This window comes from Camponotus vicinus, unplaced genomic scaffold (genome assembly GCF_025532165.1).
Source record: "Camponotus vicinus isolate PSW18456_S1 unplaced genomic scaffold, iyCamVici1.0 SCAF_2, whole genome shotgun sequence".
Lineage (NCBI taxonomy): Eukaryota > Metazoa > Arthropoda > Insecta > Hymenoptera > Formicidae > Camponotus > Camponotus vicinus.
In genome coordinates this window covers 13,769,761-13,784,563 of record NW_028141956.1, presented here as the reverse complement: position 1 = coordinate 13,784,563, position 14,803 = coordinate 13,769,761, and the positions used below count along the sequence as shown (strand labels likewise).

Below are 14,803 nucleotides of genomic sequence, written 5' to 3'. Positions count from 1 at the left end.
CATATATATATACATATATATACACATATATATATATATGTAATATATATATATGTATATATGTTATTATTGTAATATTATGATACATGCATATATATTTATTTATATGTAATATTATGATACATGATATATTATTATATATTGTTAGCATAAATCATAACAAAAAAATATTAATAACTTATATACGAGTCTCAACGAAAGAATGATCTTAGCACGTGTGTTAAAATTGATCACGTGTTCAATGACATACGCATGCGCAAAAATCTTGTTCAAAGATTCATCCTTTTGTTCTGTATATATATATATATATATATATATATATATATATATATATATATATATGTATAGATATATACATAATATAATTATTGCACAGTGAATTAAAAAATAAAATTTCAAAAATAGCTATCTTGTATACATACAACTATCTATCAACAAGTTAACTAGTCTTAACAATTTAAAAAACTTTATAATAGTGTAATAATAGTGTACTGGAATGAAAATAGATTTTGGAAGATCTTTGGAAGAATCTTGGAAATAACTGTCAAACGCAGGATTGAAAAATACAAGTGTGCACCACGGGTATGTAAATCACTAGACTTCTTTAATACATTTATTCTTATATATCCATATTTATACACAGTAGTAGCTATTATTATTATTATTATTATTATTAATTATATAATAGCGATAGTGGCGTAATGCATTTTGCATTCGCATTTAATCGGTTAATATTTGACAAAAATACAAAAATTATTAATGTATAATAGTTATATACCAGAACAAACGTGCTTACTCTGAATCTCATCTTTCTTTTTTTTCTGTTTTTTTTTACTTAACTTCTTCGCATTATATTTTGCATCCCTTCTCTCTCTCTCTCTCTTTACTTTCCATTATACATTACACTTAGTATACTATTTTTTTTCTTTTTTTTTCTATTACCCTAGATTGATTCGAGTATACACGAAAAGTGCGATTGGACTAAAACATACACTAAGACAAAACGAAAACGTTATTTGTGATTCTCTCTCGACTTGGTTTTCATCAAGTCGTTTTTTTTTTTTTTTTTTATTTTGACGCTCGATTATGTTCGAACGTGTATATTAAAGTCAGTTGTTAGTAGTCCACATATTCGTGGGGACTACGACGAAGACAATGTAGTCTGATGTCTTTTTTTTCCAGAGTTGACGAGTATACAGATTTATACTTTTTTTTCCCTCCGAAAAAAAACAAGGAAGCTAAACTACATTTGGTCTTCAAAGTTCTTCAAAACGCATCCTATATATTCATACCGCATTTATACGAGTTTATGTGTGTGTATGTATTTATATATTTATATATTTATATATATGCAGTCGCTATAACGAGAGTTTACTTACAACTATTTACTTCTCGCTTACATTAGCGGTATCTCGTAAAGCTTTGACGACCGTCTCACAGTCGGTCGGTCCATTCGTGCTAGAAGAAACATTATTACTCCTCACGTTTATATTGTACACGCGCAAACTGTAACAATTCTCTCTCACAGCACCTTTGTGAAAACGCTTCATGTACATTTTTTTCTTTCGTTCGTGCGTTACACTTGACCGTACTCTTGCTCTTTCACTTTTCTCTTCTCTCTTTTTTTCATCCGAAAAAACATCTGCGATCATTCATTATTCACAATGCAAAAATGTAAAGTATGTTTTCAAAATATGTGTATGTGTTGTTCCGTTGGTCAATGTATCATATTTCGTTCTGATTAATATATATACAAAGTATCTCCACTGTTCAATATTTTAATAGAATATTCCGGAAGTAAAATAGAATTAAAAGTATGAAAGTGTCAAAAGTCAAAATAGTTTTTGAATTATAAACAATCAAAATAATCGCATAATATCGCATAAGTAACTATTTATAACATTACAATTACAATTTCATCATCAATATTCATCAGTTAAAGCTAATAATATTGATATTTATCAGAATCTGTTACTTATATCATTTACTTATATTGTCGGATATTGATTTTTGTTTTGTCGTTTCTCTCATATGTGGATAATACATTATAGTAATCCGTTGATTTAATTATTATATGGATTATATAAATTATATTCATCCTTTTCTAAATATATATTTTGTTAAATTATTAAAATAAACAGAATTAAATTTAAACAAGTCAAATTTAATGTTAAAATTTGTTGATAAATTTGTCAATATATTAACTGCTTGCTATATGTAGTACTCACATATGATGAAACTTAATTGCATAATAATTCTATATACGATTAATCATACGATTAATTTTGGCCATTTATGATTAAAAAATTGCGATTTCAACATTTTCATGATTTTCGAGATACTATTTTGCTTTTAAAATATACTATTAAAATATCGTAATTATGATTGTGAGAGATATCTTGTATAGTTACACAATTCGCGCGTCTCTAATCAACACGAATAATGCAATATTAACGAATGTGTACACCAGACGGAATCGATTCCTTTTTTTATTATTATAATCTCAATGAAAAAGATACAAATATCGCTATTATTCATTGTTACTGCACAAATTACTTTATTCTCATTTGTTTTAATAATTCCCACATCTTGTCTTTATCTTGATCATTCTTCTTCTCCAACAAAGATTTGTATAACTCATATCTACCGTGTATTAAACTGTACGATTCTATTTATTGTTGCAATAGAAATTATTACATCATTTCTTTGCACACATGCTTTGAGCGAATATCTATTTTTTGAATGAACTGTAAAAAGCTGCACTAACACTTTTGATTTAATAACGTCATTAATGCTTTTCCAAAAGCTGTGATATATAATATAGATAAAGATTAAGATTCATTAATCTTTTCTTTGAAACAAATTATTTCTAATTATCTTTTCAATACATTTAGAAATGCACTAATATGCCAAATGATGATCCGTAACGTTTCTAGATATGTTTAAATATTTTTCAAACCTTGAGATAATAATCATATATAAAAACTAAAGCTTTTCAAATATAATTTTTATAAACTAAATTATTTAATCACTAATTATGGCATCCAATCGCCATACAAATTAGTAAACGAATGAAAAATAAAAAATATAATGCACTAATTTGAGAAATGTAATATATTCTCGTAAATCATAATTCAAGAGATTCTGATAATAAAACATAAATCTCAATTGTTGTCAATCTTACAAAAAATAAGAGATTATTCTGCATCGCTTTGCGATTTTACGAGAATCTGGTCAAATGTGCGAATACAGAGAGAGAAATAAAAATAGTATATAGGTACAAAAATAATAAAAGAGCAGAAATATTTAATTACTACGTTTCATACTATGGCATATTTTCAATTTTTTCGTAACGATACTGAAAAGTAATATGAATTACATATATGGCTTCGATTTCGATTATATAATTTCAATATAATATATATGATGCATAAAATGCGCTTTTTTAAAATCAGGAATAATAGAAAAATCAATTCCAGTCATAAAGATGTGTTCAAATCAATTATATGTAAGTGCAACAAATGCAATTTTTATCCAAGATCGTTATTAATATATCGAAAATAAGAACGCTATAAATTTGTATAAAAACTTACGTTTTCACACGTACATCTTTATTCTCGCATTTTTAAGCGACACGCTATCACAAAGATGCATTTTTTCCATATTTATTAAATCAAGATGCTTACATTATACACGAGAGAAAAAGAAAAAAGAATATAAAGATACACTATGTATCACCCTTTTTAGCAGTCGATACAATATATTCGAAATTGCACTGTAATATACAGACGGGAGATCTAGTGCAAACCTAACGGATGTTACCGTTTTCTTTTCCGGTACGCATCGTACGACAAAATCACGATACTAGCTTTGTCGCGTTGTGCGGCGTGCCTGAGATTTGTCATAAATTTTATGACATAATTATGTCATAAATTTTGACATAGTTATGTCATAAGTAGAATTTATCATGATCGACATAAACGATGATTAGTCTCCCGCAATCATTGGGTAAACGCTACAATTTCATTTGGCACGAGTGCAATTCGCAATTGGAAAGAATATGCAAATTATTATATAAAATTTGCATGTATCATTGCGTAAAATGCAATTATTTTGTTGTAGTATCGCATTTCTATTCTGATGTCTCTGCATTGAACAAGTTTGCGTGAATGTGCTGAACTGAAGAAAGATCACAATAGATTAGTTCATTATCGCTACAAACCGTTGAAGGAAGCATCCGGTTAATAATTGCATATACCTTTCAATTTTCAAAAATATTCACTCTTTATTCCATTCTCATTGACGTCGCCAATTGTTGAAAATAACAAAGAAAAACAATAGTATATTATTTTTTCCGAAGTCAAAATATCTTTCTTTCCGATATAAACACGAGTCAATGCGGAATGAAGAGTCAAAGTCTCGTACCATCTGCATTTCACACAACTGGCAAACGATTTAATTTCTTCTTTTACTAGTAAGATGTTGGATCAATTTGCCATGCGTGTGTGTCAAGTTCGAAGCTCCATTTTAATTGCTGCCGGTCCAATAACTCGGACTGTATCCAGGCTTTGCTTGAGCTTTATTCTGCGAACTCGTATTGGACCTCTGGCCCGTGCTGTTGCCGCCATCCTGATGAAGCGGTTGATGCAGCTGATGCGGTATAGTCGGGATGAATAGATGCGGCGTGCCGTAACCACCGGGCAAGCCAGCGTTTTGGCTACCCGTAAGACCGAACGGTGGCGGCGTAGCCGAGTGGAAAGCCTGCTTTTCATAAGACTGAAAAGAAAAAAACCAATTTATCAATCATCAATATATACGCATGATACATACAGAGGGCAGGATTTCCAACGACGATTACGTTCGTAAATGACTACTCACGTTTACTTTTCCGAGAGCCACGTGACTCTTAGCGTACATCGTGGCGCTGATATCCGTCGCAGAAGAGCCAGCGGTATTAGTATTTCCTGTGGAAGTGCCAGTTTTGCCGGTCTGCGTGCCGGTGTAACTGCTGCCAGTGCCTTTGTACTCCCCGGACGGACCGGCGGAAGCTAGCGCATCATAGCTCGCGCCGGCGCCATAACCGGATCCGTAACTACCTGGCTTGGCACTGTACGCGCCGCTGTTTGTACCAGCGTTTCCGGCCGTCGCTATTTGCTATACGACGTAGTAAACCGACTCGATATTAGTATTGGTGGCTCGTAGTATTAGATATTAGTAGATATTAGATATTACAACTTGTATTAATTAACAGATATTAGATATTACAGCTTGTATTAATATTAGATATTATTAATACTATTATATTAAATTTAGTAGTGTATTACTAGAATTATTTTTTAGCAACTTAACATTCTTATTAGAGAGAATAATCAGTATTATTTAGTAATATTAAAACTATTTTAATTATTAGTATTATAAATACATATTATCATTAATATTAATGTACTCTCTAAAAAATTAAAGTATCAGCTCGAATCTTAAGATTGATGAAATTCAAATGTATATAACGTTACTAAAAATGATCATGAGGACGACATGTTCTCGGAAACTATTTTAAAGCTGTGAAATCTGTTTTTGAATGCTGTTCTTTTCTCGACAATGATTTTTATTTAGATTACAAATCACTTTCAAATCAATCGAGAACAATCGAAAAAAGAAAAAGAAAGAAAGAAAGAAAGAAGAAAAGAAAAGGAAAAAAAAACTTAAATTTTTATTTTATCGAAAAATTTTTTTTACAATTTAAAATAACGCCTGAATTTTTTGGAAAGTGTAAAATAGTATTGATACTTAATAATAATATCTAACTTAACTTAATATTTGATTTTTCATTTACCGGATAAATAGCGGGAGTTCCGTATTGAAAACCTCCCGGCATAATTCCGCTACTGTACGTAAAAGCGTATGCATATCCCGGAGGAAGAGTGGGATTCATCATTGGTTGTTGCGTAGCAGTCTGCAAATTTTCATAAAAATTTTGTAAAGTCTTCGTAATATATGTAGCGTCTTCTCGTGATTATCCTTTAAGAAAAATCGACTCACCTGCTGTGACATAGTAGAAGGTACCGGGGATGCGTTACTGTCGTTTCTGGCGAATCTTGCGTCGCTAATACTGGTATAGGCTCCCTGCACACCTTGCACACCTTGAACGCCTTGCACGCCGGAGAGCGCGTCACCTCTACCACCACCGAGACTCGTAGCGGGACCGGTAGTCTGATAGCCCAGGGCCGCGTCATAGTAACCAGTAGTTGGCTGCACGTTAGTCAGGGAAACCAAACACAAAACTACATGCATACACTGTGTACTCCAAATACAAGAAGGCTAACTAACGTCTATAGTTTCTACGCGTACTTAGGGGAAAGTAACATGCGGTTGGTTGGATTTATATATATATATAGATAAAGTAAAGAGAGATGTTTGAGTTGTATTTATTCGCGACTGAAACTATTGCTGGCGATGAATCAAACTATAAATCGCACGTATATATAATGTATACTTGCTATCATCATCTCACACTCCTTCCATATTTATATAGATTAAAAAATGTCCGAATAAAACAACAAAAGAGGGAGAAGGGAAGAGAGAGCTACAAAGTGTAATACAACTTTCGACCATTTTTACGCATCACCACGCGACAGTATAACGCGTACTTTCATACAGTTTCACATGACATTACTCGTACACATCAACCTACATGAACTCAAGACAAGAAAGGAAAAGAAGTAAAAGCTAAGATAGATCGGAGATCGAAACAATCACTTTAAAATGACCAACGTCTAAATGTCAAATGTAAGCCCCACAGTTTCAAAAGTACTTCTTCCACCTTCTTTTATCATAAAATACATTTACATGAAATATCGAAAACCCGATCTGTCTTTAATTGTTTATTTCATAACAAACTTGCTACAAAGAAAAACAGATTTACGTTGTCATCGTGAAGGCATTCATACAAGATTGAAAAAATTTCGGTGAAAATATTGGAATTACGAGCAGCTACCAAGCAATAAAGAAACGATTACCTTGGGAGTTTTTATATTAGATAATAATATATAACATAAGATGGAGTAAGCGCGCTTCTCGGAGTAACATATATTAATAATTTTTTCTCCTTAGATATAACATTCAAAATTGCATTTATGTAAAGTCAATTAACGTCAAATAAATCATTTTATTTCAGTGTACATTACTCCAAAGAAGTTAATTACTCATAAACGATGCATTTGCACTAAAATGAATCATAAAGAAACAAATGGACTGATTGTTCGAGAAGCAACTGACCATATGAGGTATCCGTTGCTGCACCAACTGCAGGTCTTCATAACTGTACACTGGTTGCTGAAAAGCCGCATATGGTACACCCGCCTGGCCCATGATGTACTGATGACTCAGCATCGGAGCCATACTTCCGGCCGCACCACCAGTCATGTTACCGCTGTTGCCCGTCACTACTCCGCTCGACGTGCTTTTCGGTACAGCTGATTGAGAATACATTTCCGTTAATTGAATTACTGAAAAGGATTTCAATTGCGATTTTTTCAAATATCTACTAACCATTAGAATTCGTTACTTTGGTCTGCGAACTATTGACGGAGGTTGAAGTGAGACCCAACGTCGGTGCGCTAGTTGTCGCGAGAGAACTGTTCGACGTCGTCGCACTACTATCATATTGTGAATCCTTCGTTGTAGTGCTGTTTAGTTTATGATTCGTGTGAGACGTCGCTTGCGGTTGGCTAGCATAACTGCCATATGGACTCGCATAAACCTGTCGAGAATTGATTCAACATTTACTTATGTAAACTTGCGTTATAACTTGAAAAAAAAAGTGTGCTAGAAGATAAACAGGACAATAGGAAGTTGTACTTACAGATTGTGCAGCGCTTTGATAAACACCGGAATTCTGTGTTATCGGCGATGGAAACGTTGTAACAGAAGACTGATAAGCAGGCTGATAAGCTTGATATCCTGCATTACTGTTTGATACTGTGTTGGTAGCTACGCTTTGCGCGTATTGCGATGTTGTTGCCGCTACGTATCCACTTGTAGGTTGATAGACCTATTAAGAAAAGCAAATAATTTTAAAAACTTTCACAATTAAATCATCAATATTTGAAATCAGATAACTACTACTAATTATTACCTGACTACTGGTGGTGGGTTGATTGTAACCGGAAGTTACGGACGCCGATGCGGAAGGAGACGCTTGATTGAAGGTCGACGCGTTAGATTGCGGGAATGACGTTGAGTTGTAACTCGCCTGTGAAACCGTCGCTGTCGCGGAATAACTATTTGTACTGGCAGCTGATGCATTTTGGAAGGTGGACTGCGAGGACTGGTTGTTCGAGTATGCGTTGTAAGTGCTTGGCGTACCACTCGATGGCTGGAACGATGATTTTTGCGACGGTTGATAAGTCGTCGTACTCCCATACGTCGGCGCGTTCCCAGGCGAGACTTGTGACGTAAAGTCCTGTTTAGTTATGTCCAAACTTTGGCCGGTGCTACTGCCACGAGTGAAATTTTGGGAACTGATCGAATGCTCGCTCGATACTGGCAGATTGTCGGTACTTGATAACTGAAAATTTTCATATAACTGTAAATTACATGTATCGAAAATTATCATATATATTTGTAAGTAGTTATACGTCAGATGACTTGTAACAAGAGTAAATTTTACCATCTGAGAGCTGGCGTTGAATGGTACGGTGGAAGTCTGCGTCGTTTCAATGTCGAGCGAATTACTTGTATTGGCAGTGTTTACGGTGCTCGCACCAGAAGTCATGTCTACGCCGGGAATTGTACTATTTGTGGAATTGTATTTCTCGTTTGCCGAACCGTCGATGGAGCTTGAATCGCTACTGAATTCAAGCGCACCGAATTGTACATCGAGAAATCCGATTCCACTATTCACCGCGTCGCCTGGCATTTCTACAGCGCTCGATGGTATCTTTGATGGTGGAGGAACTCTTGGACGTTGTTTTGTTTGTCTTTGGGGCTATAAATATAAGCGTGTATATATATACATACGCGCGTACATATATATATATAAAAATCATCTAAGGTTTTAAATATTAAGCATGAAAAGATTAATTATACGTATTGTGAAAATTTATTAAACAGTAAAACTGCGATATTTTGGTTTGCTTCGTACTTTGCACATTACAATTTACTCTTTTATGCTCTATCTACTACAACATGTGCAGTCGTATATTTGTAATTTCTCACATTGGAATGTAACGCAAGTGGAAACATAGATGAAAGTTAGCTGTTCTTTAATTTTTTATTTTTAGGGGGGGGGAACTTTCCACTTTTTGCGAACCATTTAAAATGATCAAAGTTTGTATATTATAATACCTGACTAGACATAGATGACGAAAACGATGTTTGTCCAGCCGCTTTTAAATTTTCGCTCGTCTGCTGAGTAAGTTGCGTCAGATATTGTGTTTGTGCTGCTGTTAGTACACCACTGCTAATAGCACTAGGTTGTTGCGGCAATTGCATCGTTGGTAAGCCTAATACAGTTTGTTGTTGCTGTTGCGGTTGTTGTTGAGGTTGTTGTATCAAACTCTGCTGCTGCAACGCGGATATTTCCGACAATTTTGGTAATTCCTATAAATTGTATCAAAAAAGTATCATTAAAATATGAAGTAAATAGATGTATAGAGTGTCTTATACAATTACTGTATAATATTCTCTATATATCTTCTTTTAAAGATAAATACAATTTCAACAAAATAGTCGAAAATTTTGAAAGAAAGTCAAAAGTTACAAATAATTTTTAATTATAAACTATCAAAGTTGGCGCGAAAAAATTGCACGCTTGTAATTATATTTATTCATGTACTAATTCGTCATTTGTCAACAATCTTTATACATCAGAGCTAATATGGATTTTAATTGTATAGCATCTTATTTCATTGCTTCTCATATGTGAGCACCATATATACTATGGCAAATAGTTAATATTGACAAATTAATTAACAAACTTGACATTAAATTTAATAATCCTGTTTAAATGATTAATTTTTTAAAAATTATTATTTTAAAAGAATTGAATAATTTGTATAATGTAATATGAGTACATATACATATAACAGTTAAAACTTAGTCAAGTTTTAATCATTTATTAATATCAGCTAATTACCATAATGTATATAAATATAATATATTATCCACACATAAGAAAAATGGTAAAATAATATAAAATGTAGAAAAATTTATTTGTAATATCAGATGATTAATTTAATTTATTAAAAAAAAATAAATATAATTATGAATTTGAGTTTCATGCAAACTTTGATCTCATAATTTAAAATTTTATGGAATGATTTTATAATATGAAATGTTATATGATTGTGAGACGTTATTTTTAAATCTTGTCAAATCTTACTTCTTGCTGGAGCAATGAAAGATTAACGCTTTGGCCCGATTGCGTTGGTGGTATTTCCTGAGGCTTTGATTCTTCTAAAGCAGCAGGAGCTTCAAGAATATTCGTGCTCGGTGTAAAGACCTTAGTATCTGCTAAAGATCCTGTATATTCCTCGTTGTCCCAGTCTTCTGTAGAATCCAAGTTATTCCAAGCATCTATATACAGATTATCAATTTTAATATGTATATACACACACACACACATAAGATGTACAAAATCGTTTTTTTAATATATAAAAATATATATATAATTTATATTATAATTGTATTATTTGGTTACTATCAAATATGTGTGTGTGATATCTTAAATTTGTAATATATTTTTTAATTTTATAATGATTTTGCTAATGATATTCCTATTAACAGATTTTCATTTTTTTTAAATCTAATTTCTTATGGTAAAATCTGTAGGACCATCGCTAGCAAAACCAATTCCATAATTCTTCATTAATATATAAATACTACGTTACTTTCTTGCATAATTATTTATTATTTATTTATTTACTGAAGAGAATCTTAAATTAAGATTGAATGTATTTATGGTAATTCCATTACACAATAACTATGTATGTTATAACTGTATTTTATTCTAAGCCTGTATTGCCAATTATTATAAATATATAAAAATGTTTTTTTATTATATATCTAATCATTTAACTATAATATATAGTTATAATTTGGGGAAAGACAATTTTGATCACAATGTAGATTAAGACTTACCTATTTTTGGTTCCTGATTACTCTGCTGCTGCTCCTCACCTGTCCAGGTATCAATCGGTCGATTAAAGCTATGAGCCGAGCCAGACGCTGGATCGTTGCGGTTCGCAAATGTTCTTGGACCAAGACCTCTGCCACCGCCACGACCTCCACGACCCGATCTTCCGGGCCCACCTCTGCCTCTTCTGCTATAGCTGCCATCACGAACACCATCCTCCATGTTCCTCTCATTCTCCTTATTTTCTCGTCCGCGCCCTATATTTGCAAACAAAATTTTTTTATAAAAATTGTTATTTATAAAATAAATGTGTAAAAATTCGTCTGTACTAGTGTATTTAATTTCAAATCTTACTATAAACATATAAGAAGGAAAAGGATAATATATATGCATGTGTATGTCTACTCTTAAATAACAAAAATAATAATGGCATTGAAAAAGAGTTCAACCAACATCCACGATTGTCGTGATTAGCACGACCTCGCATACGCGGAGCACCGCCACCTCGTTGATTGCGTCGTTCCTCCCAATCGCCACTGTCATCCTGACCACCTGATTGATCCGCATTCTGTTTTGAACCGCTAGGTTGACGCGGCTTCTTCTTTTTAACTTCCCATTCTGTTTTCACTCCCTCCAAAAGATCGTTGACGGCACGATCCAAATCTCCGTCGCTATCATGCAAAGCCATGATCACTTCGTCTTCCGAACGTCGAGTCATGTCCATGACCTGCTTGATACGTTCCTTCAGGACAGGATCCTCACCTCCCGCCATTCTGGTGTCGATAATTTGTGCGTGCCGGATCTGATTAGTATTTTGCTATATAACAATCGTTAGAAACAATTTTCTTTAAAATGTTAGTTTGACAATTTTATGAATGTTATATATTCAACATCTTATCTGTCATTTAGTCATTTAACCAAACGGAGATAAAATGTTTTATATTACAAAGAAGGAAATAATCTTAAATAATCTAAAATATTAATAATTTATCTACAATACATAGTTAAGGTATTTCTTATCCAATAATTTCTGATCTAATGATAAAAAATAATTATTTCATCCTATCGCTAGACATATTACATAAGTTTTTATAGATTTTAATCACTAGACATGTTGTACGTTGTAAGTTTTTATAGATTTACATTAGATAATGTAAGATAGATGAGAGTTTACTAACCTGAGCCTTGTCATGTTTTGTCGAATCTGATTTAGTTTGATGATGATCTGATTTGCCGTGTTGTGATTTGTTTTTATTGGCGCCTCTTCCACCAGAGGACACCAAAGATTTATTATTTGAACTCATTGCCAACTAAAACCTCACTCACTCACGGTATCACACTATGTACACTCTCTATTTACAGTCTGAAACAGAATATGTTTGTTATTACACATATGTTACATACATTTGTAATTAATTATTAGATTTCTGATAATGCAAAAATACATGTGTATTCTAGTAGAAAATAAATTATAACTTTTGGAATGAGTCAGTCAAGTTGTATTTAGCAAATATTTCATGAATCCTTCTAAAATTTCCAACAATATTAATTTTACATTCTTTTTAATAGTATTTTTCGACATAAATTAATTTTGTTTTCATGCAAGTTACACATGTATTTTATACATATAAAAACATGTAATAAATATATATGCTACTAGAAATTAATTTCTCTGTAAAAGCTTAAAATAATATAATTTATCTTAAAATAGTAAAATTTATCTTATAAGGCAAAAATCTGCCACGAGGGACATTTTTTTATCACTGATATTAAAGGCGCGAAGTAAATTAATTAATGAAAATCTAGACACCTGTCTATTGAATAATAATTAACAAAATATCATCACTAATATGCTGCTACTAAAAACTGATAATTAATGTATCTTCTTGCGTACAAAGAACAATTAAGCTGGAAAAACGCGCTCGAAGGCTCACGAGAGAAACCAAGACCCTACCTAAAGGTTAGGATCATTTAATAACGATAAACGGAAGATACGGAGAATCCATTTGGAGGAACGATGACGAAAGTTAAACGGAATGTATTATTATCGCCACGACGATTCATCGCGATGGACAACGACCCCCGTCCCGCTTTCCTTCGTCGATCCCCGAAATAGAGACTTCCCCGAAGCGTTTCGTAAGTTCCCCCAGGACAATCGTGCGAGAGACCCGCGGCGGGAAACCCACCGCCGTCGATCTCCGCGAGGAATTTCCGCGAGAAAATTTCAACGATGGGACCCGATCGTGGCGAGAGCAAGAGACGGAGAGAAAGAGAGAGAGACGGAAAAAAAAAGGAACACTTTATCGGGCGCGTCGTCGGCCGCTCGCACGCCGTTTATACCGCACGTTGATGCGAGAGAGCCCGAGGAGAGGAGAGGCGCGAGCGGAGACGGGAAGAGGACCCAGGCTCTCGCGCTGGAGCCTCCGATGGGCCTCCGAGCGCGCGCGCGATTCCCTCGAGCGAGGATGCTCTTTCGCAGGGCCATGTGCACGGCGGACGCCATTTCTGCTCGGCGAGAGGAAGGCTTGTCAAGCATCGTCACGGCGGTGCATTCGCGATGGATTCCCGTGACGGGGAGACGTCGTCGGAATGGCCGTGCCATTCCGAGAAAGGACGATCGCGCCTTGCTTGGGTAAACTCACACGGTTGTTACGTCGTCGACGTGGTGTGCGGCGCGCGTGCCTCGGTCGGTGGGCGCGACGGGGTGCGGAAGCGTTTGCGGGACTCACGGCACCTCGGCGCTTGGGGCCGTGGCGCGCGTAAAACTACGAAGAGAAAAAACAATGAATTCGCCTCGTACCTGCGTTAATGCGCTCAAAACGCAGCTCGGTCACGTGACCGCGATCGGTCCCCCCTACCCTGATGCACCAGGCACCTAACCAGCGCCTAAACAGCGCACCGCTTCTTCCTCGCTCTTGCTCGGGGACCGGGGAGGGGAGCCTGCTCTATGTGCGCAGCCTAATATCCATCAGGCCTGGCAACCTGAAGCGAACTGAACGCGCCACGTTTCACCGCAAGTTCGTCGCGGCCAATGTCCGGATGTGCCGGAAGTGCATAGAAATCGTAGCTGTGTAGTTATATACATGATGGAATCCTTTGTGATGCCTTGGTTATATATGTATAGATGTGGATCTGCTAGGAAATAAAGTGTAATTGATTATTAATTACTTAGATCATCAAGCAAATTAAATAATTAATCGAATAATTAATCATGTTGCTGTCATATTAATTAATATATTAATCGTACTCTATCATGTCAACAGTTATATTATCGTCAACAATTGTTAGCAATATGACGGCAACTTCATAGACGGTTAACTATCTGAGTATAGTTTATTTGTCTATGGCGTACAAGCGCAAATTATGTTCGAAAATTTATCATCCGATAGAATAGTATTTAATTGACCAATCAGGATAAAGAAACTTTTGCTATTCTACTCAAAAGTAAATTTTTGAATGCAATATTGGAAAACATTTTGGCCCATATTCTGAATCCTCTTTTATCGATAAAAGTGCCTCTAAAAGTGGCATATAAGCCTTCTGATTGGCTACAGGCCACTTTTAGAAGCACTATCGATAAAAGAGGATTCAGAATATGGGCCTTTGTCTTTAATTCCGTATCAAATTACGTAGATTGAAGATTGGAATTCGACCAAGCAACAGAACAAA

At 34.5% G+C, this 14,803-nt stretch overlaps 1 protein-coding gene across 7 annotated transcripts; it reads right to left on the bottom strand.

Moving 5' to 3' along the window:
- Positions 1-585: 585 nt before the first annotated feature.
- On the bottom strand, positions 586-14,124 carry Lig (ubiquitin-associated protein-like lingerer). 7 transcript variants are annotated; one of them, XM_083090311.1, is made up of 15 exons: positions 13,935-14,124; positions 12,313-12,497; positions 11,588-11,936; positions 11,140-11,391; positions 10,382-10,575; positions 9,346-9,600; positions 8,669-8,986; positions 8,135-8,566; positions 7,862-8,050; positions 7,549-7,759; positions 7,276-7,472; positions 6,040-6,249; positions 5,834-5,953; positions 4,879-5,154; positions 586-4,776 (listed from the first exon to the last, which is right to left on the bottom strand). In XM_083090311.1, exons 2-15 carry the CDS (start codon positions 12,436-12,438, stop codon positions 4,528-4,530), a joined length of 3,378 nt encoding a protein of 1,125 aa, XP_082946437.1. In that variant the 5' UTR covers positions 12,439-12,497; positions 13,935-14,124; the 3' UTR covers positions 586-4,527. The 7 variants fall into 7 exon arrangements, with proteins under 7 accessions (XP_082946437.1, XP_082946433.1, XP_082946439.1 ...); XM_083090307.1 differs by having other exon boundaries at positions 11,588-11,951; positions 13,935-14,123; XM_083090313.1 differs by having other exon boundaries at positions 6,040-6,210; positions 11,588-11,951; positions 13,935-14,123.
- Positions 14,125-14,803: the final 679 nt, after the last annotated feature.